Consider the following 27723-nt stretch of genomic DNA (forward strand, 5'->3'; position numbering starts at 1 on the left):
TCCACACATAGAAAAACTGTATTTAATGTTCATGTTTACATAAAGCACTTAACAAGAACAGAGTAGAATATAATGCTTAGAGACCATCTTTGAATGCTTTCAGTAGCAGGTCGGCTGCCAGCCCAGGAGACAAGACACCACTAAGAACTTTTTCTTCTAGAAGCGGAATCTTATCCTTGACTGCCAAGTGACTCCGGAAATGTTCCAACATATTTTCTTGGATGAGATTCCACATCCACACTTTCTGCTGTTTCCGTCGTTTGGCAATCAACTCGCCACTTGTGAGCATGAGGTCACGAAATTCTGTCATTTTATCCCACATATCTGAGATACCTTCTCCAGTTTTAGCAGAGATGCGCATTACCTGTTGGATGCAGAAGAATTTTTAAAGCCAAGTAACTACTGGGCTTGAGGGTTTAATTATTGCATCAGGTAGGCTGCATGAAAATTAAGAAATGCGTAAGGCAAGCTTACTTCAATATACTCACTTCATGAAGCTCTAAGCAGTTTTGTTCTGCTTACTTTTTTTTTGAAAAAAGTTCTCAAAATTGGGATTCTACCAACTATAAGTAGACTCTGAGATCCGTAATATTTGGGATAAACAGGCCTTGTCCAACTGCTTGTATAATGAGTGAGAATCATTTTTAATGAGTCCTTTAGCTAAAAGGTACAGTGTTGCCATTTTAATTAAATGTAGAGTTAATTACGTATTCTGGTAGACATACTCTGGTAGCTACTCTTTTGCACTTAAAATATTCCAGAAAGGAGGTATGTCGACTATTTTTTGCATTTGCTTTCCAGACTGGGAATTCATTTCGCCAAAAATGTTTCAGACATCCAACATGATCTTTTAAATGGAACAGGTTTTTGTTTTGTTTTGTTTTTAAAAAAAGTCTCTCTCTCTTTCACCAATCTAATGGGTAGGATACAGCCCCTACACATCAATATTTTCTTTCTTCCGGTTGTCAGACGCCACCATCACTGAAAGAGAGACAGATTTCTGATAACTTGTTTAGTTCACTGGTCTCAAACAGTTCTTTTGGGTCATGTTTATCAGATGTGACCTCTCATCAGCTCTAGAAACAAAAATAACAGAATGATGGCTAAGCCTCAAGTAGCCTAGCTGATTTAAACTTAGTTCAGTGGGTCAACTTTAATACCAGGGTAGAGCAAACCTTTATATATACACGTATATAAATAGAGTGAGTGTGTGTGTGCTTATTTTATATATGCATATTAAAAATTAGTACTGACTCTTTTCCTTAATAATTTACCATAGCCTTTTAACAGATGGAATACTGCATTAAAACCAAAAGCCCACAGGATGAGAATTCCAATAATCTAGACATTGCATACACAAGTAGATGAGGTTCTTGTCCAAGAACTTTTATTATGTGAGAAATTAAAAAAAAAATTAAAGCAATAAAGGAAACACATGAACAAGTGAAAGAAAAAAGATAATCATAGGCTTTAGAGTTATGAAAGAGGGAGAAATAGCTTATGGGACATTTTAAGATATGCATAGTTTACTAAAAGCAAGACAGGTTTGTACCACTACTGATGTTAGTAATAGGTCTGCTAGTGCTGAGATTGTAGCTCAGGACAGAAATCATGGGGAGCAGGACTGGCTTTGCACAGTGTTTCATGTGGCACCTTGAGATCAGAGGTGAAACAGCAGCAACCAACTCTCTAGCACAGTGTAAAACTAAACAAAACTGAAATTTTTTATAGAAGAGCCCAAGGAGACTAGTCTAGCTAGATGAGACGATAACAACTCTAACTCACTCAGCACTTTTTCTGTGGGGAAAAAAGAAAAACAAGCAAAAAACCCAAACACACCAACAAAACCCAAACAAAACCACCCCCACCCCCCCATAAACCATAGTGAAGTACACAAACCTTTGGTCTCCAAACCTTGGAACGTTTGCGAAGCAGCTTCATAGCACTAACATATTCAGCTTGTATTCTCCGTGCAGGCACAACTAAATCACCATCAGCTTTATTTATAGCAACTAGATCTGCCATCTCAATTATACCCCGTTTGATACCCTAAATGGAACATGGAGAGAAATCATGAATACCCAGGAGGACTGTGACATGCTGATTTATCATAGAAAGCAGGTCAAAATGCTTTGTTAGCTTCTGGTGGCTCTTACAGACTTTTTTGTGCATGCATGTGTATGTACTAGTCGTGAAAGACTAGTACCAACGGCCTCTGTCATTACTAGTTATTACTCTACTTTGACACAAGAACACTAAATACGCATATCAGAGTTTACACGATAACCTATTTCATGTGTAGAGACTTAAGTTTAACCAAAACATGACCAAGTTTGCAAACCTATTTATATTGATTTCTGTTTTCCTATAATACAAAGCCACTCCCCAAAATCATATATAACTAGTAAATAGGCCAAAGTAAGTCAGACAGTATCAAAATTCTACATCCTAATACTTCCAAAATCAGGGCGGGGGGGCGGATATAAAATCCTAACTGTGCAATAAATTGATAAGACCCTGAAAAACTTCAATAGTAGCAGTGTAATTTACAAAACACTATTGATCTGGACTTTCTGCACAGATACGACATCTTGGATTTAAGTTTTCTTTCTAGTCCTAGGTAATACTTAATAAGAGAAACTGAAAAATACCTGTAATTCATCTCCACCCGCAGGTGGTAGCAGTAATATAAACATATCAACCATATCAGCCACAGCAAATTCTGACTGTCCCACACCTAAAAAATTAAATCCAGAGTTCACCATTTATTGCAAACTTTCAGTCACATTAATGACAGTAATTATAACAGATCCCAGTATTGCACCATGAACAAATCCCACTAACAAAGACAACAGAAAACACAACAGTTTTTACAAAACAGTGTTTTTACAAAACATACAGGACTAGAAAACTGACAGAATGGGCTTTCATTTTCAACCACTGACCATGTATGAAAGCACGAGCAAAATCAAGGATTAAAGTACGCAATTAGTAACACGCCTTATTTAGGTATCACAACAGGATAATTAAAAGAAAACCCTAAGCACATACCTACTGTTTCCACAAGAACAACATTGTAGCCTCCTCCTTCACACAGCAGAATGGCTTCATTTGTGGTCCTTGTTACACCTCCCAGTGTCCCTCTGGTTGGAGACGGTCTGATGTATGCATTCATGTCTCTTGACAACTCAGTCATCCGTGTTTTGTCACCCAATAGAGAACCTTAAATGTTTAACGTTAAATTATTTCAAAAGTGCAAAACAGCCAAACTTCCCCCTCTCCCCCATAAAAGAGTGAGACAAGACAGATCTCTTGGACAAAGTCAGTCAAATAAGAATATCCCAATAACAGTTGCTCAAGACTTTGCTGAGGACAAGGAAGTTACTGCCTGGTTCTTCTGCCTATCAGAAGCTGGAAAGGCCTGATAAGCAGACCCTACTGCTACCAAATATGAAGAATTTGTTCTGGGTCAGAATGAATTCTACAATTCCTGAATGGCTTTTTGAGGCCTATGTGTGACCAGCAGGTCACACAATTAAATCTTTGCTGCTTCTGTCCAAAGGGACAGATCTCTGCCTTACGATTCTGATATCTCTTGATAGTGCATTTTTTGTTTTGTTTTAAGAAAGCTGACATGCATCCCTCCTTTGTTCTATTCATACAAACTTTAAATCGGATTCAGTGAGATCTACACGCATGATGCACATTCCAAGCGATGAGAGATGCTAAACTCTTTTAACTGGTGCAGTCTTGCTATCATATTTTGCTATTCTATTGATGCGTCTTGAATGTATGCATTCAAGAATATAGTCTGTCTTAGCTCCAGGCCATTGCAATGCTTAAGCTTTTTTCTCTTTTTAAATAGTTACACATTGCAGCATCTTCTCTAACAGCGTAGAAGCTGGAAAAAAGGAATGATGTTCCCTGGCAGCCGCCCATTAGAAAAAGATCAAAATCAAGGTTCTATTATTTATGTCAGAGATACCATTAATCAAGTGTGGTCAGCCTGTAATTTCCCTATAATTTTTGATTTGAGAGTGACAGAATACAGCCACACAACTTTGAAAAATTTCAAATTTAGAAAAAAAAAAAATCATGCTACAAGTCAGACAAATGGTCAACGATACTGCATCAGGAGACCTTGAAACCAGTACAGTCAACAGAAATCCAAAAATTCCTATTGAGAAGAACTAATGAATGTTCTAAAATCCAACCTGATCTACGTGTTCAGATTGCAGCATCCTCTAAACAGTTTTAAATTAGCATATGCTTCCTGCCCAGTGATCAGCATTAGCACTGTTGACATTTAAGCAGAAATTAATGCCCTTCTACTCCTTCACTCACAGGGAAATAAATAAATAAATACAACTAGAGAGAGAAAGCTGCGGCTATCTAAAGTTTCAGACAAAAAAGTTGTAAGGCAACACTCAAACCCTGGAAAAGAAGAAACCTGACAAAATTAGGACACTGATACATATTTCCCAATTTTGTATCACATGGGGAAAAAATGAAAACTTGATACAACATTTATTATTAATATTTTACTTTTATAAGCCCCAAATTTTCCTCCATTTGGCCCAAAGAGATATTCCCATTGACAAGGTATTAAAAACCTGACTCAAACTTTAATTCACACTCACCACCACTTGTACTAGAGGAAGGGTCTACAGCCAACACAGACACTTTGTATTTTCTTTCTGTAAGCATTTTCCCAAAGCACTCTATGAAAGTTGATTTCCCAGCACCAGGAGGACCAGACAGCCCTAAATAATCATATTAAGAAGAACAAAACATTTTGTTAATCAAATAAATAATACATCACATGAACACTGTCAACATCTAAATTGATAACAATTCACACTTTAACACAATATCACAACAAAGGCAAATGAAAGCTATGCTACAACTGATATACCCAACTAAGCAGTTGTAATTAACTTGAAATACACTACCTTGGTTCACCCAACATAGCAGCACTCACTTCACCACCCCTCATCTTACCCATACCAACATAACATGGGGTTTATCCAGCCCCATTTCCTCCCCTCCAAATAAATTTATTTGTACTGACTTATCCTTCAGAACTTTAAAAATATCATATCCTAAATCTGGAGTTTTCAGATTTACTAACTATTTATAAAAGAAACACTCTAAAAGCAAAAGCCCTTACCTTGAAGAGCTGTTATTTCAGAAAATGAGGCAATTAACTTGCATGTCAAAGCACACAAACTAAGAATAGCACCAAATATTTCTCACTCCTATGCCCAAGTTCTTGTTCTTACTACCTTTGTACACACACACGTGAGATGACAGCTGGGCATGACATACTTTAGTAGTCCATCTCTTTGTAAGGGAAAAATATTTTATAGTTTCCAAGAGAACCAGGTTCAAGTCTCCTCAGGCTGCTTTAAAGTAAGGCCAGAAAACAGGAAGGTACGTATTTTTCCTTTTGTAGATTGAAGGGATTCAGAAGTATTCCAGAAAACACCTTCTTTGGGAAAAGACCAGGTCTGCTTAACTACATCCTTCCCTATCTAAGTATAGATAATAGCTGTATCAATCTGCAAACTACTTAACATTTCAGCCTATAATAGTTATTAAAAAAACCCCAAATAACACCCCCCCAAGATGCAACAATAATTTCTAGAGCTTTTTCAAAATCATTTTCCAGCTCAAGCCGTAATTCGACTGGACAACAGAAGTGATCTAGATTGGTTACAAACCACAAGAAACCAATGATCCAAGACTACAGACCATGACGCTTGAAGAACAATAGCGATAATGAAAGGTGAGGACTGTAATTCCGTCAAAGCAACTACTGGACAGACATAAAAAGACTAACCCACTCTAAAGGCAAGTGGTTTTCCTTGATTTAACTTTTCTTGTTCCCTGTGGTAGGATAATACCTTCTGAAGGAGCACCTGGGCTATTTTCTTCTTCCTACTCTGAGTTGATTCTACAAGTGTAATGGCTTCTGCTAAACAGGCTCTATGACCCTGGATTAGTCCACTGTAAAGTCTGTCTACCAGTCTGTGTTCTCTGTCAGAAAGTCCCTCTATTTGCTGGTCAGGGGCTGCTTGTTGACACAGCTCTCTCCTCAAACCATTTGATGAACACATCCATTTTGTACGATAGGGGTGCACTGGTGTAAGAGATTCAATGCACAGGAAATCTGCTCTGGAAGCGAAGTGAAAGTTCGTGAAGTAAGTTCTTCTAGAGAAATAACAATGAGGGAACCTCAGCAGCAAAGAGGGGATCTTCATCTTGTTTGGAATTAAAAGTACCAGAGATACCAGTTCACTTCTGTTTGCAGACAGCCTAAAGAGAAAGAAAAACATTTTTACTTCCTTCCAACCACTTGTAAGGACTCATATGAAACCTATGTACACAGGCAATCATCAGCTTTTGTTTTATCCATGCCTACTGTTTTAAACAAAAAAAGACGGTTCTCTCTTCCTATTGAAAAAACAGAACAAAAAGAAACTATGAAATCTTCAATAGCATAGCATCTCTTTATTATCATGCTTAATACATTAAGATATTATGTTGATAAGTAAGCAGATAAATAAAAAGCACTTTAAAATAAGACAGCCTCTAAGACCACACACAGTACCCTAAAAATCCAGGAACAAACCAACCAACCGAACCCTTATGCTTACTAAAATTGCTGTATATTCCACTTTCACAGCTGCAGGGTTTTTTAAAACTATTATTCAGGATGAGCTTTTTACACCTTATTTCGGGGGGGGGGGGGGAGGCAAAAGGGAAAAAAAAAAAAAGGCAGTCAAAACACAAGAACATTTAGAAATAAACTCAAAGAGCTGAAACCTCCCAGAGACCAACACAAAGCAGCAGCACCGCGCACGACCAGCACGCTCTCTGGGCCTGCTCTGACCCACCTCAGCACCGCTAAAAGCCTGAAAGATCGACCTACACAGAGAGGTCCTCCGAGGGTCCGGGAGCCGCTCCTTCACAAAAGCCGCCCTCGCAGCTACTTTCCGAGGCCTCTCGGGAGAGGTTCACCCTGCCTGCCACGACGCGCTCCCGGGGGACAGGGCGGCCCCCACCAGTCTGGGAGGGTGCACACCCCACCCCCCCCGCTACCGGCACCCCGGTACAGCCCCAGCCCCGCTCCCGCTCAATCTCGTCAGCCCGGGGGCGACCGTTGGAGGGGGGGGGAAATCACCGTGGCGGGCCAGCCTCGCGTGGATCGCCCACGGGCTCCGCTCCCCGCCTGCCCCGGCACCTACCGGCTGCTGCCCCGCCTCGGGGAAGTGACGCCCTCACGCTGAGCCGGAACCCGTCCGGCCACGGGGCGAAGGGCCCACCCCGCCGCAGCCGCCCCGGCGGCCCTAGCCGAAGGCCTGCGCCGAGGCAGCGCCGCGCATGCGCCACCAAGCCCCGCCCGCCCCCTGGCGAAGGGCCGTCGCGGCCGTTACGCGGCGGGTCGCTGGAGGCAGGCAGGTCCCTGCCCCGCCTGCAGCGGGAAGCGTGGCCGTGGCCGCCGGCGTCCCGCAGGATCAGAGCGGGGTGGGGCAGGGGAACGGGCAAGGAGGATGGCGGTGGCTCTGATCGAGTCCGGTCGATATGCACAAGAGTCATTTCTGGTCATTTAATGAGAAGACAAACTTCCCTGTTGATGTAATAACAGGTACTTTGCCTTGTCCTTGTAAGGAAGGATGTTGCAAATCATCATTTCTCTCCGGGTCTGAAATCTTAAAAACGTCTACTTTGAATTTGTGCACGACAATTTACTATTCCCTGATTTCATTTCAGATAGCAGGGAGAAGAAACACTTAAACCTCCAAACGTGTTTATTAAGTCATATTTCTTTTCAGTCTTCATTTTGCCAAGTTAAACCTGATTTTTAAAATTTCCTCTCGTGGAATGTTAGTTTGTTGTGGGGTTGTTGTTTTTTTTTTTGAATTGTTATTGCTTCTCTAGTCATACCCTCCCTTTTCTGCACCTCTTCTCGTTGAAGTACGTGCATTTATTTCCAATAAACACAAACGCACACAATGCACTGGCCGAGCTATTACTAGTGCCTTACAACGCTGCTAGCACTTTTCTAGAATGCATTAGACTTGTTCACAGTCCTATCAGATTGGCAGTGCAACTGATGGACTGCATAAAATAACAAACGTTTTGTTCTTAACTGCTGAATGCACGATTTAATCTCATTCCTATTATTCCGGTCCATAAGATTATCATACACAGAGAACTGAACAATCCACTCTGAAGAGTTGAGAAAACATGCAATTTTGTGTCCCTATCAGCATTTGATGAAACCACAGCAGAGACAAGAATTACCATTTCAAAATAGCCTTGTGCAGTCTTTCTGTTTAACCAGGTCTTTATTCATCAGTTAGCACGTATCACTACCCTCTCTTTCTTAAACCAGTTTTCTAAGGCTCGCTGTTTCAAGTGCTGTGCTTAAACCTAGATAGCACATCCCCACTATTATTTTAATAACGGCGGCAACAACAAAAAAGCCATTCTGCTATGGTTTCATCACAGATCATTGATCCTGCATTTTATTCCACTTTGTGTGCTTTCATCTTGAATACTTTTGTCGTTGACCTTGTTGCAACAACTAGATGAATGGGTACACAAAATTGCACGTTTTGTCAACGCTGAAGAGGAGAGTGGATTGTTCAGTTCTCTGTCTGGCAATCTTGTGGACTGGAATAATAGGAATGAGATTAAATTGTGCATTCAGCAGTTAAGAACAAAACTTCTGCTATTTTATATAGTTCATCAGTTGCACTGCCAATCTGATATGACCATGAACAAGCATGTATGTGTTCTAGAGTAGTCTTCCTACAAGAACCCTTTTCAAGACCTTGCACACTGGTGAGGCATGGAAATCCAAATTGTTCAAGTCACCTCTTTTTTTCCCCTTTCCCCTCAACTCCGTTACTCAACAAGTTTGCTTTTCTCCAGTCGGAGACTATAGTCCCTGAATGTCAGATATGACAGGAAGACTTCCGATTGCATCGTCAATTATAGAGACCCCTTCTTTCAGTATTCTGGAATAGAGATGAACGCAGGTCTCCTAGAATTGTGCGCTCTTCTACCATCTCTGATTTTATGTTACTCTAACCTCATCCAAAATAGGCACAATATTTCCTTAGAAGCTGAACCAGATCTAGAGTCTCCTTACTCTACATTCTGTCACATTATATAGTGCTATTATGTTTCCCCTATGGTCTTCTAATGTATGTGACCAAACATGTATTTTTTTGGTCTTTATTACACACAGCCCACTGAATTTTGGTCAGACTCACTGTTTTTGTGCTTTCTGATCTCCAACATATGGAGTTCTCTTGGCTCATGTGTTCCTTTATCCAGTCATTATTAATTCACTTAACATCCTAGCTGAAGTATTCAAGGAGGGTACTTTCCACATCAGCCTCTTTGTTTCTCTCTTTTTTTTTCCCCTCCTTTTTTCTTTTTTTTTTGATTTTTTTTTTAATTTGGGGGGGGGGGGGTGTTTGTGGTTTTTTTTAATTTCGAATTTAAGTCCTCTTCCTTTTTGTGTTCTCTCTGCTTCTTTTCCCCAGGGGTGTCAGAAGAATAAAAATGTGCATCCCATAGTTATTCCATCACAGTCTGCAAACTTGTCCAAGATTTAAAGGAAAATGATCTGTTTTAACCTCCTTGCTGCAAATCTACCCCAGATGTTAAAGAAAACGGTACTGCTGGTTACTCATGAAATGGCAGTCTTCCTTCTGAGCCAATATTAAATCAAACATCCTGTAAAGTATTATAAAGTATTGTGCCATGCAGTAAGGGTGCCGGGATGCACAAATCTTCAGACAAAATGTGCAACTGAATCCCAGTCATTATAAATTAATAGAAAAAGAGCCTTCTGTAACTTCTCACAGCAGAAACAGTATTACCATTAGCATCTTTGCCAAATTCCACCATGCAAATTTACATTCCGTCTAACTGGCTTCCCCTTGCAGTTTTAGTTGGATTCGTTCGTTCTTCCTTTCTCTGGCAGCACTCTGATATCCGTGCTCTGTTCACCTCCTCTTTAAGAAGTCCTGAAGTAATCTTTGTGCACATTATTATCACAACAATATTTAATATGTTCATAGACATAGCTATAAGCAATGTGCTGCAAAGGCAAATACAAAACTAAGACTCCAAGATCTAAATGAAATTACAACAGGACAAATAATTGATGAAATTAAATAAACAGCATCAGCTTGAAACTCACCAGCTTTTCCCTGAACATATAAAGATGTACTTCTGTTAGGAACTCTCTATTGGTCCCTCCCTCTGTATGTTAAAAGGTCTGGCATGCCTACAGTCACTACTGGTTATGGTTACAGAATTATGAAATTCGCATCACTTACAAGAAGAAATTATAATTTCTTAGAGCTGAGATTTTATTTCATCAGTTCTTTCTCCCGCTGTGAGTATGGGAAGGGTGTTTAAGAAGGCTCTGCAATGCTCCCAAATCCCTCTCTCCACTATGCCTTATTGCAAAATGAACTTCTCATTCAGGAATACAAATTCAGTGGCAATTCCTACGCTGACTACTCACATTGCACTTGCAGCATAGCACCTGGTTGTTTTCACTCTCTCTCTTCCTCCAACATTTCTCCATTCTGCATGTAATAGTCCACCCTGCTCGCTTGCAAATGCATGTTCTTGGCTAGTATGACTGCAACTAGACTAGTGGTTTTATTGCTATTACAAGCAGTCCAAGAAAAAACCCCAAGATATTCCTTAAACTACATTAGAAATTTTGGCTGACATAACACAGATCGAAGTTCAGCATCCAAACTCTATTAGGGTCCATCCTGCGAACACTACCTGCCTGTCCCCCAGCCCCCAGCAACCAGCATCGCAGCGCTTCCCCTTTCGTGGCTATGAACCAGACCCATTGCCTCCCAATGCACAGGAGAAATGAGGGGTCTCCTCCGTTGCAACCTACAACAGCTGACGGGAGCAACAAACAAGTGTCAATTTGTGGTGAGGGTTAAATCCTACCTGCATATCAGGTTTAGCCAAGTTACAGAATAGCTACAGTCCCTGCCACAGTACAAACTGAAACTATAGTGGCGACTGAATGACCATTTGTTCTTTATTTCAGAGGACACCCCTCAATTCATTTCAGTTTTCACACAAGCAGACACGATTGAACCAACCTCCTCTTTGCAGTGCAACACTAAGCAAGGTAACTGCTGATTACAGCCTTATTTTCAATAAAGAGCACTAGTCTTTTAAGAACAGTCTTGGCACTTTAGACAAAATATTCCTTCTGCCTCATCTTAAAAGATAATTGGACACCTGAAATAAAAACAATAGATAGTATATTCACAGCTGAAAGTTTGCCTGTTTAAATGCAACATGAGCCCAGGCCTCAGGTTTTGCATTCGTGACTCAGGCAAGGAAACAGCACAAAAGAAGCAAACCTCCCCAAAGGCTTATTAACAGCTATACACACACAGATGTTTGCTGCATACGGGCATTTGAAGGTTTTACTACAAAGGCCAGGACAGAGCAGCAAGTCGGTTCCCTGGCTAGGTCTGGAGACAAAAGCCTTACCACAGCTTTCCAGGTTCAGCAGCCTACAAAGAGGGGACGACTCCAACAGCTGAGCAGAGCCACTGTACTCGTGCTGGCGAGGAGTCGTAAGGTTGTCAGAAGTGTCAGAGCTGCCCGAGAGCCTGGAAAAAGAAATTTGCTCTTTGAGCTTTGGCTGAGACGTACAAGAGAGTATCTGAAGAAAGAGGAGGAAAAATGCATCTTAAACAACTACGGTTTATATTTGTGTAACATTTTTATAAACAAGGGAGCTGAAGTTTCTTCACAAAACCTTACAGCAGTGACTTCAACATTTTCTTGTTGGTATGAACTGAGCTATGATTGCACTTTAGTGAGAAATGACATCAACTGTTACAGGAAAGTTTTCTACTGCTTATGCACAAGTTTTTTAATTGTCCATGATGAACTGCCTGATATAAAATCACATATAAAGGGGACAGATAAAAAAATACTTTCTTATAAAAGCAATTATCTTTTCTGTAAATGTTCACATTTCTTAGAAAATAAAAATAAAATTACTACATGGGCAAAACCCCCAAACATTATTCATATAGCCTACTGGTTGTAAAAGCAAGTTAAATAATGCTCTCCAAGACTGATTTGTTGTTAAAATTATAAACGTGGAAGGGCAAGTCACTTGCCAGTAAAATACTAATTTTTTTCTTTCAATTAAGAAAGTATTTAAAAGCTTGGCTTAAAGAGTATGTTTTTCTCCATGGCCACCAATGACTCATGATATCAAAATATTTCTCATGTAGTTCATTATTGCACAGCTGAAAAGGAAATCATTAATTGCCTTCTCCTGATGATTTTCAATACAGCAATGAAACCATAGCAAGTATATTAGTAAACATAAGAAGTATAATACAATCTGACACTTGACTTTGATAAGGCACCCTCATTCCCAGCTACTTTTTGCTTAAGGAAAGGCTTGATTGGCTGCAAATTCTAAGTTCTGTAGGAGTTGACAAAGACGGGAGCAGAGGACTGACACTTTCAAGTGACTAAATACAATCCTCCTTCCCCCCACCCTAGTGTGCTAAAGATTCATTAGGTTGGTATGAAACTAGGACAATCTTACACACCAAAAAGTGAATACCTTAGTTCACAAGATGAAGCATACCTTGGGGCAAGGAATGAATGATGAATGCATAACTCAGTTTACCATTGTAGGCAACTTGAACGTTAGGAGTAAAGACAGTCTTTCATGCACTCAAGTGTTTTTCCCTGCATCTCTGACAGCATCGGTGCTCAGACGTCTTTGTCTCAACACCCCTATGCTGAGTGCTTCACAAGCAGGTGAAAACCACAATTGGTGGAAGTGAGATAGTGGGTAGAATTGTCCATAGGAACATAACATTGCAGCAAAACATATCAAGACATATTTTCAATTCCAGGATGACACGGCCAAGATGAAGAGGAAGACCAAGCCCATGATAAATCTGATAATTGGGATTCAAGACTGAGATATAGGAAAACTTAAGTGTTTCCAATTTGGACCAAACCCATGGTATGAACAGGGAAGCCTGTTTCCTGCAGTCCACCTAGGTGTCTTAAACATGAAGCTATCACACAGGAAGTTTCTGTTTCATTGCTATGTATGTATGTACATGCATGTTGTGTTTGCATGCTTACTCTCCCACATGTCCACAAAAGCAAGACTTTGGTCTTCTTGTAGCGCAAAATTCTTTAGTGATTTAAATGTCCCATTTTTCCAGGCAGCTGTAGCAGATGAGAGTGAAAATGACAAAGAGGAAAGATTCTGCTAAGATTCAATGTTATATGATCAACCCATCCAGAAATGTAGTAATACGACATTGTAAAAGGCTGGCAAACTTAAAAAGGGCTCATTAAAAAGCATGTTGGATCATATTGTGTATTGTTGCTTTATACCACAAAATAAACACCTTTATGCTAGTACACTCTACATTTACAAAGCTTATGCTAATGCTACAAAATATCATACCATAGAATTAAAATGAAAGAAGAATCTTTAAATAAGACAAAAAGGCAAGCAAAAAAACCCCCAAACTAAAAAAAAAAAAGTTACAATCATAACTGATGCAGCTGCATGGGGAAAATTAGCATAAAGAATATGAAAAGCAGTAAAATACTTGTTTCTAGCATCAGCTAATAGGGGTCTCGAAGGGACATTGGGAATCTTTCTGTCCAGAAGTTGGTATTTTTATCTAATTGCTTTCCAAATTAGGCCCATGTTTAAAAAAGAATTCTATGTTCCAACAGCAACCCTATCTCAATACATCATTATATTATGTTGCAAGAAGCAAAGATGTTCCACCAGCACTCCCACCGCCCCCTCAGTGGCAGTTAAGCATTAATTTGTTCTCTGAAAACTAGTGTTTATCTTTAGCACATAGAAATAAAATAGAGAAATAATTCGTGTGACTCTCGCCTTCAGGATCACTTACTTCTTTTGGCCAGAAGGGGAAGCTAGCGCTATGTATTTTTGTCACACAGCTTGGATGTATTCTGAACACAAGAATTCAGTATTACTTCATCATCACAATTGTAAATCTACCCTGTTCGGTCATGGCAGACTTTTAACAACCTGAGGAACTTGAACACATTGAACATTTATTCAGAGTGCATTCAGTAGGCTTCAGAATGTAAAATATAAGAGTCACACCTCTGCCAGCATGAATTCTGTCTTGGTTTTGTTTTGAAGAGTTATTCACAGAAGACTAGCAGCAAGTGGCTGTAACCCTATTTAGGAGTCCTTTACAGTGAGTTTCTGACTTCCCAGCAGAATTTCGCTGTTGCCCTCCCTATGGTCGCTGCAGTAAGTCACGGATCTCCATATAACATAGGGCTTACGTAGGAATGTCATCTTATTTCCCACCTAAACCAGAAACAAAATACAAAGCATAAATTCTAACCAGTAGTTCTGTTTCTGTGTTAAGACACCTATTCAGAGTATCAGTGTGGGGAACAAACTGAAAACTTCATATGAAAGGTATGAAGAGTTGTTGCATAAATCAGTGTTAAAAGACTTTATGTTTTATTGTTGAGAACGAAGAAGAGAAATCTGCAGTATTCACCTGAGATGACTCGTGGTCATCAGCATCCTTCATCCTTTTCAGACCAGATTCAACTGTAGTTATTTGATGTTTTGCAATTTTAGTAGAGAAGGAGACAGACTGAACGACTGAGGTTTTTCCTTCTGATCAACTAGTCTATTTCAGCTTCTCAGCATTAAGCGAACGGCTGTTTATTTGATTAAAGCTAATCTATCAGCCATGTTAGATGGCCTTTCTCACAGTGCTGTGGGAAGAAACACCAGCAGTCAGATGTCAAAAGCTGAATCTAGTTCTTTCCAAATTTTCTAGTTTTTTTATCTGTGTGTCCCTAATCTGGCCTAGATTCAGACTTTCTGCCGATTTCTGCTAGCAGCTATATCAACTTCCAGGAGTGCTCCAACTCCCAACTCTCTGCTCAGCCGGAGGCAGACTATTCAAATCATCAATGGATGAAACATTAAAAAAATGAACAGAGGAACACCCAAACACAAGGTTGTGTTACATATATATATACACACACCATTCCTTGTCCTTGTTTGCTGCTTGTGCCAGGAGAATATATTCCTAGTGCTATTTCCTTTTCATGTAACAAGACTAGAATATGATAACAGATGCTGAGTACTTCAATGAGGATGTCAGTCACCAATAGTGGAGGTCTGACAGAAGGCCTTACATGCCCATTAGATCTTAAAAATGACCTAAAATGATGAGATAAGCAAAAATTGATAGTGTTGCATTAAAAGTATTCAAGAAGGCCTCCTTTGTTGAAGTGCCTCTTCCCCACCACCATCCCTTTCTATTGCTGACTTTTTGTACCTACTTATTCTAAAAAAGACAGAATGAGTGGAGACTCAGAGGATTAGAACAGCAGAGTTACTTGGGGAATGAGAAGTTTCTTGAAGGGAAGGGATCTTGATTTTGTCTTTAAAAAAGCTTCTCATATTTTATACCAAACACTAGGCTATAAAGATCTTTTTGTTAAAGAGCAACATCTTTAACCAAAAAAAAACCCCAAAAAATCCAAACCCAAACCAAACAAGAAAATCAGAGCTCAAGTCAGAGCTCTCAGCTCTTAAGCCACATTTCAGAATCACATGTCAATGACATTTCACCTCTTCTGTGCTACTGTTCAACTGAAGGAAAAGTAAGCAGTCATTCAACTCCTCACTTACTTTAGCTGGTGTTCTGGAAAAACAGCATTTCATGAGTTAAAGCTTCATGGTCTGTCCATCTAATTGTGGAAAGCATAAAAATTCTGATGTCATCTCCTTAGAGTGAATCCATTCTTATAACTAAGCCTATGACAAGAATAAAAATGGCATCAACAATCTGTTTTAATGACACTGTTTGTATCATTTCCAATTACAAAAGTAACATTTCTCCAAAGTCATTAGTGCCCTGCCATTATAGCTGTCACTGCTTCTCCAGTCTTGCTGCTCTGAGAGTGAAGACTCTGGGTAGGTTCCTGTTAGGAATATTGATAAGCTTCGGGAAAAGCTCTTCTCCAGATGGTCTCGTATGAGGCATTCATACTCCAGCCGTTCCCAATGAAGGTTAAATGCTATTAGCAGAACACGCTCTCCAGCAGAAAGTGAGGTTTGTCACTAGGATAGCTGTGCAAATCACTGAATTTTTTAGCTGTAACTCATCTTCACTTTAACTACATAAGCATATGGAACAAGAGAAGAGGGGAAAAATATTCTTGCCTGGTTTATATTAAATCAGTATGTCTCAATAGGCATGAAAATATGCTCAAGTGACAAAGGGATCCTCAACATCAGCATCTCTGACAGAATTCAGTTCTTAAACGTTCAGACCAAGCCCTAAACAGTCACAGCACAGGGCAGGAAAGCATCCAAGAAAGCATCAAGGACACCTGAGCTATTCCCTATATGCATTTTTCTAACCTGTCACTGGCAATCTCCAATGACCAATTCTCCAAAACCTATCCAGATAACTTGTTACAGTGTTTTACTATCTTTACTGATAGGAATTTCTCCTCCCTGTCCCCAGTATTAAACTAAATTTTATTCTCTGCAATTTAAGTCTGCTATTTCTTGTCCTATTCCCCATGAAGTAGAGAAAAGGGATTGAACTCTTCCTCCTCAGAGTAGCTTTCTATGCATGTTTCAAGTCCTCGACGTTTGTTGCAAAAATGTGAGTACAAGCCAAATAGGTCAACTAGAACCACTAAGGACGCTCCTTCCTATCTAGTCCCTATATTCACACAGTTGTTTATTCTTGTTGCAGTGTCAGATATCACATTTGTCCCTATTAAATAGCAAGCTATTTTTTCAGCTGCAAAGTTACCCATCTCAGTACCTCGACAGCTTTAGGAGTCAATGCAAGTAGAAAGCAAGCTGGCCTTCTTTGTTTCTTGCTTTTCTGGTCTTTGCTATAATTAATTAAAAAAAACCCAAACCAAACCAACAAAGGCACCACCCCCCCCCCCCCCCCCAAAAAACCCAACCACAAAGCTTTTCTCCCTTCTCCCCCTCCCCAAATTTCTACTTACTTTTAACATCAGAAATTGTCCCTATTTTTTTCCTAGAAATCTGTGTGGCATATGTTTTATCATCTTCAGATCAGAGAAGCTAGAGAAACCCTGCAAAAGTTCACTAGTCAAAGCCCTTATTCTACAGGACCTGGGCATTCCAGTAGTCTACGTAAAATTAACAGGGCAGACCACAAAGATAACTGCGCATTTAAACAGTTAAATCTGGTTTGGTTTTGTTAATATAGTATTAAATACCAGGACAGGTGATAGAAAAAGCTCCTTAACCATAAAGTACAAAACCCCCAATCTCTTCAGTTAAGAGCAGAGACAGAGGCCACTGACCAAAATCTTCAAAGACTTCCAACTAAACAAGTACAACCCTGATCTGATATTCTTTAGCAAGCAGAGCAGAACTGTATGTGGAGGGGAAAAAAAAACCACTAAAAATAAGCAAGCCTCGTTTATATGTCACAAATCCATTCCTCTGACCTTTTCAGTTAATTTTAAATCATATTTATTTACCATTATATTTTAGAACAAACCTTCCATAAATAACAATAGTAATACAGTGAGTGTAGTGAGCTCTGATAGGCAGTTTCCTCACTTGATTCTCCCACCACGCACACAAACACTCCTAGATTACTTAATGATGACTGCAGTGTCTCAAAAGCTCAGACGACAGGGCAGCATGTATTTTACTGAAGGTTATTTCTGACAAGTTTATGGTCAGCCTTTCTGGAAGAAGACTACAAGTACAGACCTAATGCTAGTTATCTAACCACACACCTTCTTAATTCATGCATTCTAAATAACAAAGACCACACTTCTGTAAAAGAAAACTCTTTTTGTTCCTTGTGATCCATGACAAAGGTAGCACATGCATTTTTTCCACTGAAATAAGAGGGAAAGAAAAAAAAAAAAAATACAAAACCTTTTGCCTCCCTTCTTCACTTTAATGCAACTGTTGAAGGCCCCTCCCCCCCTTTATTTTTTTAAAATAGTGACTCTCAGATGCTTGTTGGATAAATATTTCAACACTTACTTAAGAACGAACAGTAAATACTTACAAGAAAACACCCAACCCTTTTCTTTTAAGAGTTTTAGTTTAAAAAGGTACCCGAGAAACAGAGTCAAAAAAGAAAAGGCAAGAACAAAAAAAGTTTCATCCAAGGGAACTATCTTTGCCAATTAGCTTAATTAATCTTTTCTGAAGACTAAACTGGACATTCCCCATGATCAGTTTCCAGGGGACACAAAATTTAAGATTTTGGCTCAATTATGCATTTAAGAGCCCTGGAGTTAGGCCAACTTTTTCCTCCCCTCATTGCTCATTCTCACAAGAGCCTTATGAAAGCATCACGAGATGATGAATGCATCAAGATTCCCAAGAAATACGATGGAACCCCGCTGTATTTCTAGTGGGGTGACAATCACTAAAGGCAAGCGCAAAAGACAGCATTTTGTATAAAATAAATAAATACACACATAACTATAAAACAAAATCATTTGGCTAGGCACTCATCCTACTAAAAAGGCTTGGAAACCACAGACTGGAAATGCTGTTGCAAAATGCAATTCTGAGATGTATTAAGAGAAGTGTTACAAGAAAGAAATGAAGTCATCATTTCACTTTACTCAGCTCTCCACTCAATAGCTTTGAAGTATTGGTGAGGCCTCAAGTAGACCACAGTGCTCAGTTTCAGGCACCTTACTAGAAGAGATGTAAGCAAACTGGAGCCCAGAGGAAAACTTCACCAAGTACTGGAAAAGTAGGGGAAGGAGTGAGAACATACCTTTCTTCAAGGCATAAGGTGTTATGGAGACAACAGTAAATGATTTGCTGCATCACCATCAAAAGCAGACTAAGAAGTAATCAGTTTCATTTGTAGAAAGGCAAATTTACACTAAATGGTAAAAGAAACATTCTAACTACAAAAGGTGATGAAGAACTGGAACAGGGTACATAGGGAGACTGCAAAATACCTTCCATTTGAATTTTACTTAATCCCTATACAAAGTCCTTCTGTCCATACCATATACAACCTGAAAGCATGCACAATGCAGCCAGCCCATCACCTGACTGGGATTTACCGCACTTCTGCATATGCATAACACGTACGAGGCTCAAAAATGCTTCAGATGCAGCATTCCTAAAAGAATTTCTCTCAAATCTTTATGCACCCAAAGTGTTGTTTTGTTTTTTTAAAGTATTTTTCCCCCCCTCATAGCCCTCAGGCTTTTAGACTGATCTTTCTAGAGGCTGAAATTCATACTTCCTCTGAAGAACACAGCATCTGTTCCACTGTGAGATCTCCCCCTGTTGCTGGGTCAGCTTTAGCCAGAAGGAAACCACATGGAGCAAGTCCCTCCAGATTCTTCCCTTTCCTCCCGTAAGACCCACAGAGGCAGAATTCATTTGGGGGAGGTGGCAGGGAAGGAAGTGAAGCATATCTCTGTACTCCCCCTCCCCAAATATCAGGACTATAATTTCTCACCTCTTTTCATCCAGCTTTCCAGGAAAAAAACCAAAACAACAAAAAACAAACACAAAAAAATCCAAAACCCACAAGAGATCATCACTTAAGCACATTTGATGAGACAAAATAAATAAAGTGATGCACCCCAAGCTTGATCCTGTCATTAACATCATGTATTTCCAAATCATTGTACCATGTGAATATTACTTCCAACCTAGCCTGGGTTTGATTCTACACACAATGCATATTTCATTTTGTCAGACACCACAGTCTCTCAACTTTAGTTTCTTAACACTTAGTCCATTATCACTCTGAGAAGTGCTACGGTATATCTAAAGAGTATAAGCACCTATGGAGCAAAAGAACTCCAGGACCACATGAAGACCTGGTCCCTATGCAACTGCTGTGCCAGTTAGTAGCTACTGGGTACTGTAAGAATGGGACTGAGCTCCATTTTTCAGGTACAGTAATTTTAGGTACTCTACTGTTTTGATAGTCAGAGGAAACACATACACAACTCACAACAGATGCTGCTAGAGAACAGCAACAAGCAGTCAAACTCCTACAAACATCACAGACCCATTTGTTTGGCTGTTATCCTCAGACCTGTGCTCCTTTGAAAAGTGACTAAAGAGTGCAACTGCCATGCACAACAAACCCATATTGAGCAAAGTACATCACTATTTTCTGTTCTCACCTGTGCCTTAAAAATAGCGTCCTATAGAATTTGCCTTCTCTAAAGAAAGGGAATTTAAAATTTAATTGTAATCGCAGAATTTGTACCTTAGTAGTGAACCAGCAATGCCAGGTTAACCTTGCTACACTCCAAACAATCCACAAACAATAAACAGGATACTTAAAAAAAAAAAAACCAAAACAAACCAAACCCGAACACAACTGTGTGTTTTTCCAGGTATACACTAAATACCTTCTCATGGTACCACATTAACTTGTACTCTACTTTCTTTCATTAACTAGCCCTTTTACTATGCTCTCAAAAACCTCTGCAAGAGCTCAGAGGAAGAAAGGTTTTGGAAAGAGGGAGCAGGCTACAAGGAATGAGAGGTAGGAACTTCATAAAGAGTGTTCTGGTTCTGCATTTGAAAAACCAGAACCAGACACAGAATATAATCCATAGATTATACATGTGAAAATATGGAAATTGAGTGCCTAATTATTATATATGCCTAAAGAGGATATCATCAGTCTATTGTTACATTACATGGTATTCTTTTTGAGGAAATTAAGCCAGCTTTTACTGACATAGTAGTCAGCACTTGAGAGTACATTGTATACCATCTCTGACAACTACATCTTTAATAATGTATGCTACCTCTCTGGTTTTTACTACTTATTGTCATCAGAAACTTCAGATGATCAGAGAAACCTCAACCTTGCTTCTAGTGGTGCAGGTCCAGCCCTGTTCCTGTGTAAATACTAACCTTCACGTGTGGAGGCTTTCACCCACAACTGCTGTACGTAAAATATTTGTGTGTCTTATCTATTTTAGAAAAAGGCTTAAATGTGTAAGGCAACATCTGGTATCTGCGCATTCATCCAGCATGTGGAAGCCAGTTATAACCATGTTTTCCAAACTTGTGTGGCACTGAAAGGTTACCATACGGAGATGACTAACAGTGTTATTTGGATTAGGCTTTCAGCTACACTCAGTCCCCTACAAGGGCCGTTTCCTGTTTATGTGACAGGCATGTCACATTTTTCAGGCATGCCATATACAGTTGTAGAAATAAGGAATTTTGACTGGCTTCTTGTATACACCACCTGTATGAGGCCACGGTGATTTCCAATGCAAAGAGACACAGTAATGTTTTACAAAACACAAGGGGTGACCAGAGCATGCAGAAAAACAAAAGGAAGGCCACATACTCTGCATACGCTTTCATCCACCTTGCTATTGAAGGAAAAACAGTGCAAGAGCACCCAGACAACTCTGAAACAACACTGAAAATAAACACCACACACAATGAGATCACTCACACCGCGATCAGGCGATCCTTTCCCCCCACTCTAGTCCAATGCGATGCTCACATGCAAGACAGCGTCCATGCATTGTTCCATGTAATGGCACAGCCATAGCCCAGTCACCCACCTACAGCTGCTGGCACAGAAAGAAACATTCCCTGTATTTTCTCAAGTGACGGTAAGAAAACCTGGCTGTGAACACACTCCCTTGGTACTTCCTCAGCCAACCGCTCTTCCTGTACCTGCTCTTCACCAGCTCAGCTCTCTGGCTACATCAGTGTCACCACTGCTGCTCCTCATGCTCCTCCCTGACAAGACAGTTGTGGATGCAGCGCTGGCTTGAGTTTGTTTCTTAGGGTGACTGGGGCAGAGTAGGGAGAGAAATTAGACTAAGAACAGCTTTCAGTTCTCTTCATCTCCCTAACCAGTTTTGCTTATCATAAAAGCAACACCATACTCATGTCCAACTGAAGGGAGGGGAGTGTTGGGGGGGAAATATCAGAGGCCACTACACTAAATCTACCTCTGAAAGAAGACCAGGAAATCAATTGCTGTAGCCCTAACCCTAACAGCCCAGCCTGTAAAAAATAAATAAATAAATAAATAATTAAAAATTCACCAAGTTCAATGAACCCTCCCTTGCCACTGTACGCACACCTTTTTTGCTTTGCTTCTGCTGATTACTCACAATACAGATTAATCTGGGGCTTGTATGGTGCTAATAGATCCCATGAGCCAGAGCGGGTGGCCCCCTTACTGAAAGTATGCTCTGCTGAATCAGGCTCCTCAAACTTGAGGTTCCTACATCAAGGTAACTGCTTAAATTGCTACATGTGCCCATGCCAACATTAAGACATCCCAGTGCTTTTCTAGGAACCGTTTTGAAGATGATGAATTTCTAGAAAGTTTAATGTTTCAATATTTTGATTATAAGAATGCAAATAGCTGCTTTCTATCAATGTAAGCTCATCAAATTCAAACTAAGCCCTATTGCTATTCAAATTTGTTCCTGCAACTTGGGGAAATCACAGGAACACTTACGGCAATGACATGATTCATTCCTGAAAGACCAAGAGCAATAGAGTGGGTCAGAAAACAGACTGGCCACAATGCCCAGAACGTATTCCAGATTAGCGCCAAATCAATTGTTACCAGTAGGGGTACAAAGAAACCCCACACCCAAATTAAAAGCTACCCCATGAAAGAGTATTTACAAAGCTACTCTCCTGGCACAAGATAAAAATCCAACTCCTGGAACCGTAAGTCTTCAGAGCATGCAGATCAAGGTAGCTTCTTTCTGTACTGCTTTAGAAAACAGCATGGACCAAATCCAACAGACACAGGGATCAAGCTGTGTTTGAGAGGTCTGTAAAGTTTGTTTGTAGTCAAACCATTGCCCGAGTCATGTTCAAAACAAAGCCATGCTTGGATCTAGTTTTTAAATAGTGCTGTTGCCCTCATTACGGCCTATGGTGATTTTGACTTGAGGAGACTGGTCCACAAGCTTGAAGAAATATCTGATGGGACAGCAGCCATCTTCCAGTCTCCACATATATATCTGAAAATGCTCAGGATTACCAATCCCAAAAGTATCAACAGAAGGCAGAAGTGAAGGGCTCAGAGATGAGACAGACCCTGCTCTCCTGCCAAGAACCAAGTGCTCTGGGAAAATAGTAAGTCTTACTGCAGCACTACACACATCAAGCCTCATTCTCCTGCTTGTACTAAGTTCAACTCAGTAATCTAAAGGAACAGAAAACCGAGAAGTTCAAAGTCATCATATAAGGAAGGGTAAGGGAAGGGGAAGTTAGGTACACCATTTTTCTTCATATAAAAGAATGTTTTTACATGTTACAGAGATACTGGGGAAAGAAAGAAGCTGCAACAGGAAAATTAGAGTATTCTTTACAAAGGCAAACTCTGCTGTTCCCACCACATCTAAGCAAGTGACCTGTCCACTTAAACCAAACTCTTTGAGCAAGGAAAGCCTGTTTGGCATGTGCAGAGTCCCCTCTGTAATACAATTATAGCTCATTTTACATTTACTACAATACAGAGTTATAAGTGGCAGGTTTTTATCACTGCTATGAGAGATCTTAAGTCCTGTCTACAATCTGAAGCACCCGAAGGTGTTCATTTCTTCAAAATTTACCTACAGCAGCCTCCTCTGAGCTTTATGGATTTAAAGTCTCAGATGAGCTGGCAGGATCATGAAGAGATGATATAGATTTTTCAACTCATACCTTAGCAGTAGGATGAAAAGGGGAAATCACAAACCAATTCCTAAGAGGAAACTAGGAATCTGCACCCATTAGAATAAAAAGTCTTACATTCCTGAAAGATGACCGAATCAAATTCCAGACTTTTGGGCTGTTCGTAAAATTTAGGGGTTTGTTTGACATTACTTTTGATGACTTCAGCTGCACATGACAAGTTAACATACGCTGAGGATCCATATGCCATTTTTAACTGTAAAGCATTTATCAGACCTGAGTAAAAACTACACCCATCTTGTCCATTCACTGCAACAGACCTGCTCATCTTTGTACCCACGTCAAGGCCAGGGGATGCTTACATTACAAATCTTATTGGAGTTACTTTTGTGTTTGCAACAGGCTTGATCAGGAGGCTGTCTCTCCATTGCAACTGCTTCATGAAAACCAATTCACCATGTACCCTGTCAGACACAGCTGTTGCAGCTGAAGAGATCATCATCTCCCACAGCTGGGATGAATGAAATAGGAGCCACCTTGTCAGCCACCTCAACTAAACTGAACAAAAGTGGGAAATCGGAGCCCTCTGCCTCAGCAGTTCACAGCATGTGAACGTACACAGACAAACTGGTGGGCGTTTGCCACGCCACACAGACGTGTGACCTGCGGTGGCACAAGAACAGGCACAGCACCTCACAAGGATGGCAGCCCCTGGGAACAAGGACCACTTCAGCCAGCCCGCACATATCAGCAGCCCCTGCGAATGAGAGCCAGGTCCCAGCTACGCAGCTTCATTTGTCCCGCAGAGGTTTCCCCTCTGAGCAAGTCACCAAGGCGAGCAGAGAGTACAGGAGCTTCGTTCTACAAACCACACAAGTTATTCTGGAGCCTGTTGGGAGAGACAGATAATGAGAACAAGTGCAAGGCTTGCTTGTGAAGCTGAAGGCAGCAGTCAGGGAACACAACCACTAAATACAAAGCCTGAGCACCCCGGCTGACAATTTCTGTCATTTCAGTCAGATGCAAACCAAGTGACATACTACCATAGAGAAAAGGGAAGGAATCTTAATAACTGTAAAAACCTTTAAAACAATAATCCCAAGCAAAAGTGAAATCCAATAGCATGAATCTGTCTCACTTCACCTTCCTCTTCCAAAAAGCATTTGAGACAGCAGGGGTTGAAAAAGTGGTGCCTATGAAGCATGCATATCTTTATGGGTGGCTTCCAGTGCCTACAGCAACCCCTAATTCTTTACCTGCCTTTGGGAAGCATACTGTGGAGGGTTTTTTGTCTGATTGAAACATACAGTATCCAGCAGGTATGAGAAAAGAATCAGACAAAAAGCTGTTTGCAAAGAGTTCAAAAAAATAAGGAAAGTCATCAAGAATATAGGAGTCAGGGAAGGGGGCTTAGGGAAGAGAGAAGAGAGAACCTCCCCTAAAAGGATAAGATGACAAGGGTGTCTCTAAGTCAAGGACAGAAGGGGACAGAGTAAAATAAGAGCCATTTTCACTTCTCTGCAGCACAGAATTATAAATGTATTTGAAGAAAATGAACTGTGAGATGATGCATGTAAAAAATATATTGCTCTACCATGACTGGTGATGGTAGAATTATGTTGTATATTTAGGCATGCGTCCAGAAAAAGGTGACGGCCAGTTCACAGTTATGAATCATGCATCTCAAGAGCAGAATAAGAGGCTACAGTGTGCTGAACAGAACGAACCAGCAGCAATTAATAAAGAGACCATCAAAACACAGCTGACTTCCAAGATGTCAATCAAAGGTTTAAAGTGTGGCAAGACAAAGTAAAAATCAAGGAGATAAGCTGTTGTGGTTTAACCCCAACTAGCACTAAGCACCATGCAGCTGCTTCCCCCTCCCCTCTCCCAGTGGGATTAGGAGAAGAATTGGAAAAAAAAGTAAAACTCATGGGTTCAGATAAGAACAGTTTAATAACTAAAGTAAAATAACATATAATACTAACTAATAATAATAATTGTAATGAAAAGGAATATAACAAAAAAAGAGAAATAAAACCCAAGAAAAGACAAGTGATGCACAACACAATTGCTCACCACTCGCCGATCGATGCCCAAGCAGTGATACGCTCCTCGTGGCCAACTCCCTCCTGTTTATATACTGGGCATGACGCTCTATGGTATGGAATATCCCTTTGGCTAGTTCAGGTCAGCTGTCCTGGCTATGCTCCCTCCCAGCTTCTTGCACACCTGCTTGCTGGCAGAGCATGGGAAACTGAAAAATCCTTAACTTAGGATAAGCGCTACTTAGCAACAACTAAAACATCAGCGTGTTATCAATATTATTCTCACACTAAATCCAAACACAGCACTGTACCAGCTAATAAGAAGAAAATTAACTCTATCCCAGCTGAAACCAAGACATAGGCAGACCAAGAAAGGGCCATATATATTTCAGACATCTCTGCATTGATTTATTGTCTTCAAACGATGATAGTCACATAACTGCATTCTTTGAGGCTAGAAAAGACAACTGCAGTTGTGAAAACATAGCTACAGTAGCAAGAGAAGTGATTTAGTAAGGGAACGGCTTTATCAAACTAGATAGCAATACCAGGTTAGTGAGCATTAGAAGATCAGATCCATGATTCTGATACAGGATATGTTAAAACATGAATTATTTCTCTCCATACCTTCCTAAAACCACACAAGTAACCATGACTACCTCTCTTAGCTTTCATCAAGACTTTTAAAGGTTCACCAGACTTTTAAATGGTTAAAAAGTCATCTCCACCTGGGGAGAATTATTTTCTTTCCAGGACTTAAAAGCCAAAGCACAGATTTCAAAACACATTCAGCTCCATGGAAGTATTTGTCTCCACATCTGCTGTTCACTGCTCTTCCTCAATTCTTCTTCTAAACTAGTCATCCATACCTTTTCAGTTTCTCCTAACAGGGACCATCTTGGCTTTTCACCTTGAAGTAGTGTCTTCTGTGTTTAACTCTGTTGTTCAGAAGACTAGACTCAGGAAACTATGGGGAAATAAAACCAAATAGGCAGCAGGGACTCACCTGGTTACAGAGTTGACACTGTAGGCTCTCTCCAAGTTTCTAGCTCTCATCATTCTCTGTTTTGTGAGAGGTCAGCAAGAAACTTTTTTCCTTCTGTCTTGTCCTGTGCCTTTTCCAGCTTTCTGACTCCAACTATCCGAAGTGGGGCAAATCAGTAAGAAAACTGCTCCAAGATGCTCCAAAAATCTTCACAAGAGCCTTAGGCTAGCAGTTGCCTCCTCCAAGGTAACTTCTGTCCTACGTCCTATTTTTCTGGCTATTAGTCTCAGGTGCTACTCCAATCCACTCAGCTTATTTAATAAGTGCAGCTGGGATACTCTGTGCCATCACATGAAGGTACACTTTTTCCTTACACCTAATGTCTCCTCACTACAAACAAAAAGCTGGATAACAGATAAAGAAAGTATTATGTACACTGCACTTCAACAGTATCAACAGCATAGAAAAATTCACAATAGAAGGAACTTAGAAAAACTGGGACCCTGCAGAATTATTACCACTGAAAATTTCTGAGACACTGCAGAGCTAGTATTTTCTGATTTTAATCCCTGTTTAGGAAAAACAGAGAGGCATTACAGCCCAAAACATACAAAACACTAACATTCAAAAGCAGTCACAACATAAAACTGTCTTTTTGTACTCCAAAGCTATTTCAAAGTTTGCCAAAACTTGCACAGGATCATCCAAATATGAAAACATCCAAATAGAAACACTCTTAAGACTTGCATGATGGATGGTTACAGCACTGATTAAAAAAAAAAAAAAAAAAGTCACTACCTCAGTGCTGCATTCCAACAAAAGGAAAGAAACTGGTTGGGAATAGTTGGGAGTTAATGTAGCAGGGACTGAAGATGGAAAAAACAGAGACTGATTGAACAGCAAACAGCATTCTTTCTCTT

At 40.1% G+C, this 27723-nt stretch overlaps 1 protein-coding gene across 4 annotated transcripts; it reads right to left on the reverse strand.

Annotated features, from left to right (window-relative positions):
• Positions 1–27020, reverse strand: MMAA (metabolism of cobalamin associated A). Of its 4 annotated transcripts, XM_050896499.1 has the most exons (8): positions 26825–27020; positions 11563–11684; positions 5843–6318; positions 4641–4763; positions 3052–3222; positions 2652–2737; positions 1900–2049; positions 1–364 (listed from the first exon to the last, which is right to left on the reverse strand). In XM_050896499.1, exons 3-8 carry the CDS (start codon positions 6261–6263, stop codon positions 77–79), a joined length of 1239 nt encoding a protein of 412 aa, XP_050752456.1. In that variant the 5' UTR covers positions 6264–6318; positions 11563–11684; positions 26825–27020; the 3' UTR covers positions 1–76. The 4 variants fall into 4 exon arrangements, with proteins under 4 accessions (XP_050752456.1, XP_050752459.1, XP_050752458.1 ...); XM_050896502.1 differs by lacking the exons at positions 11563–11684; positions 26825–27020 and adding an exon at positions 7251–7285; XM_050896501.1 differs by lacking the exons at positions 11563–11684; positions 26825–27020 and adding an exon at positions 6935–6985.
• Between the last annotated feature and the right edge of the window lie 703 nt (positions 27021–27723).

The sequence above is a fragment of the Gymnogyps californianus genome, chromosome 4 (assembly GCF_018139145.2).
Source record: "Gymnogyps californianus isolate 813 chromosome 4, ASM1813914v2, whole genome shotgun sequence".
Classification (NCBI taxonomy): Eukaryota; Metazoa; Chordata; class Aves; order Accipitriformes; family Cathartidae; genus Gymnogyps; species Gymnogyps californianus.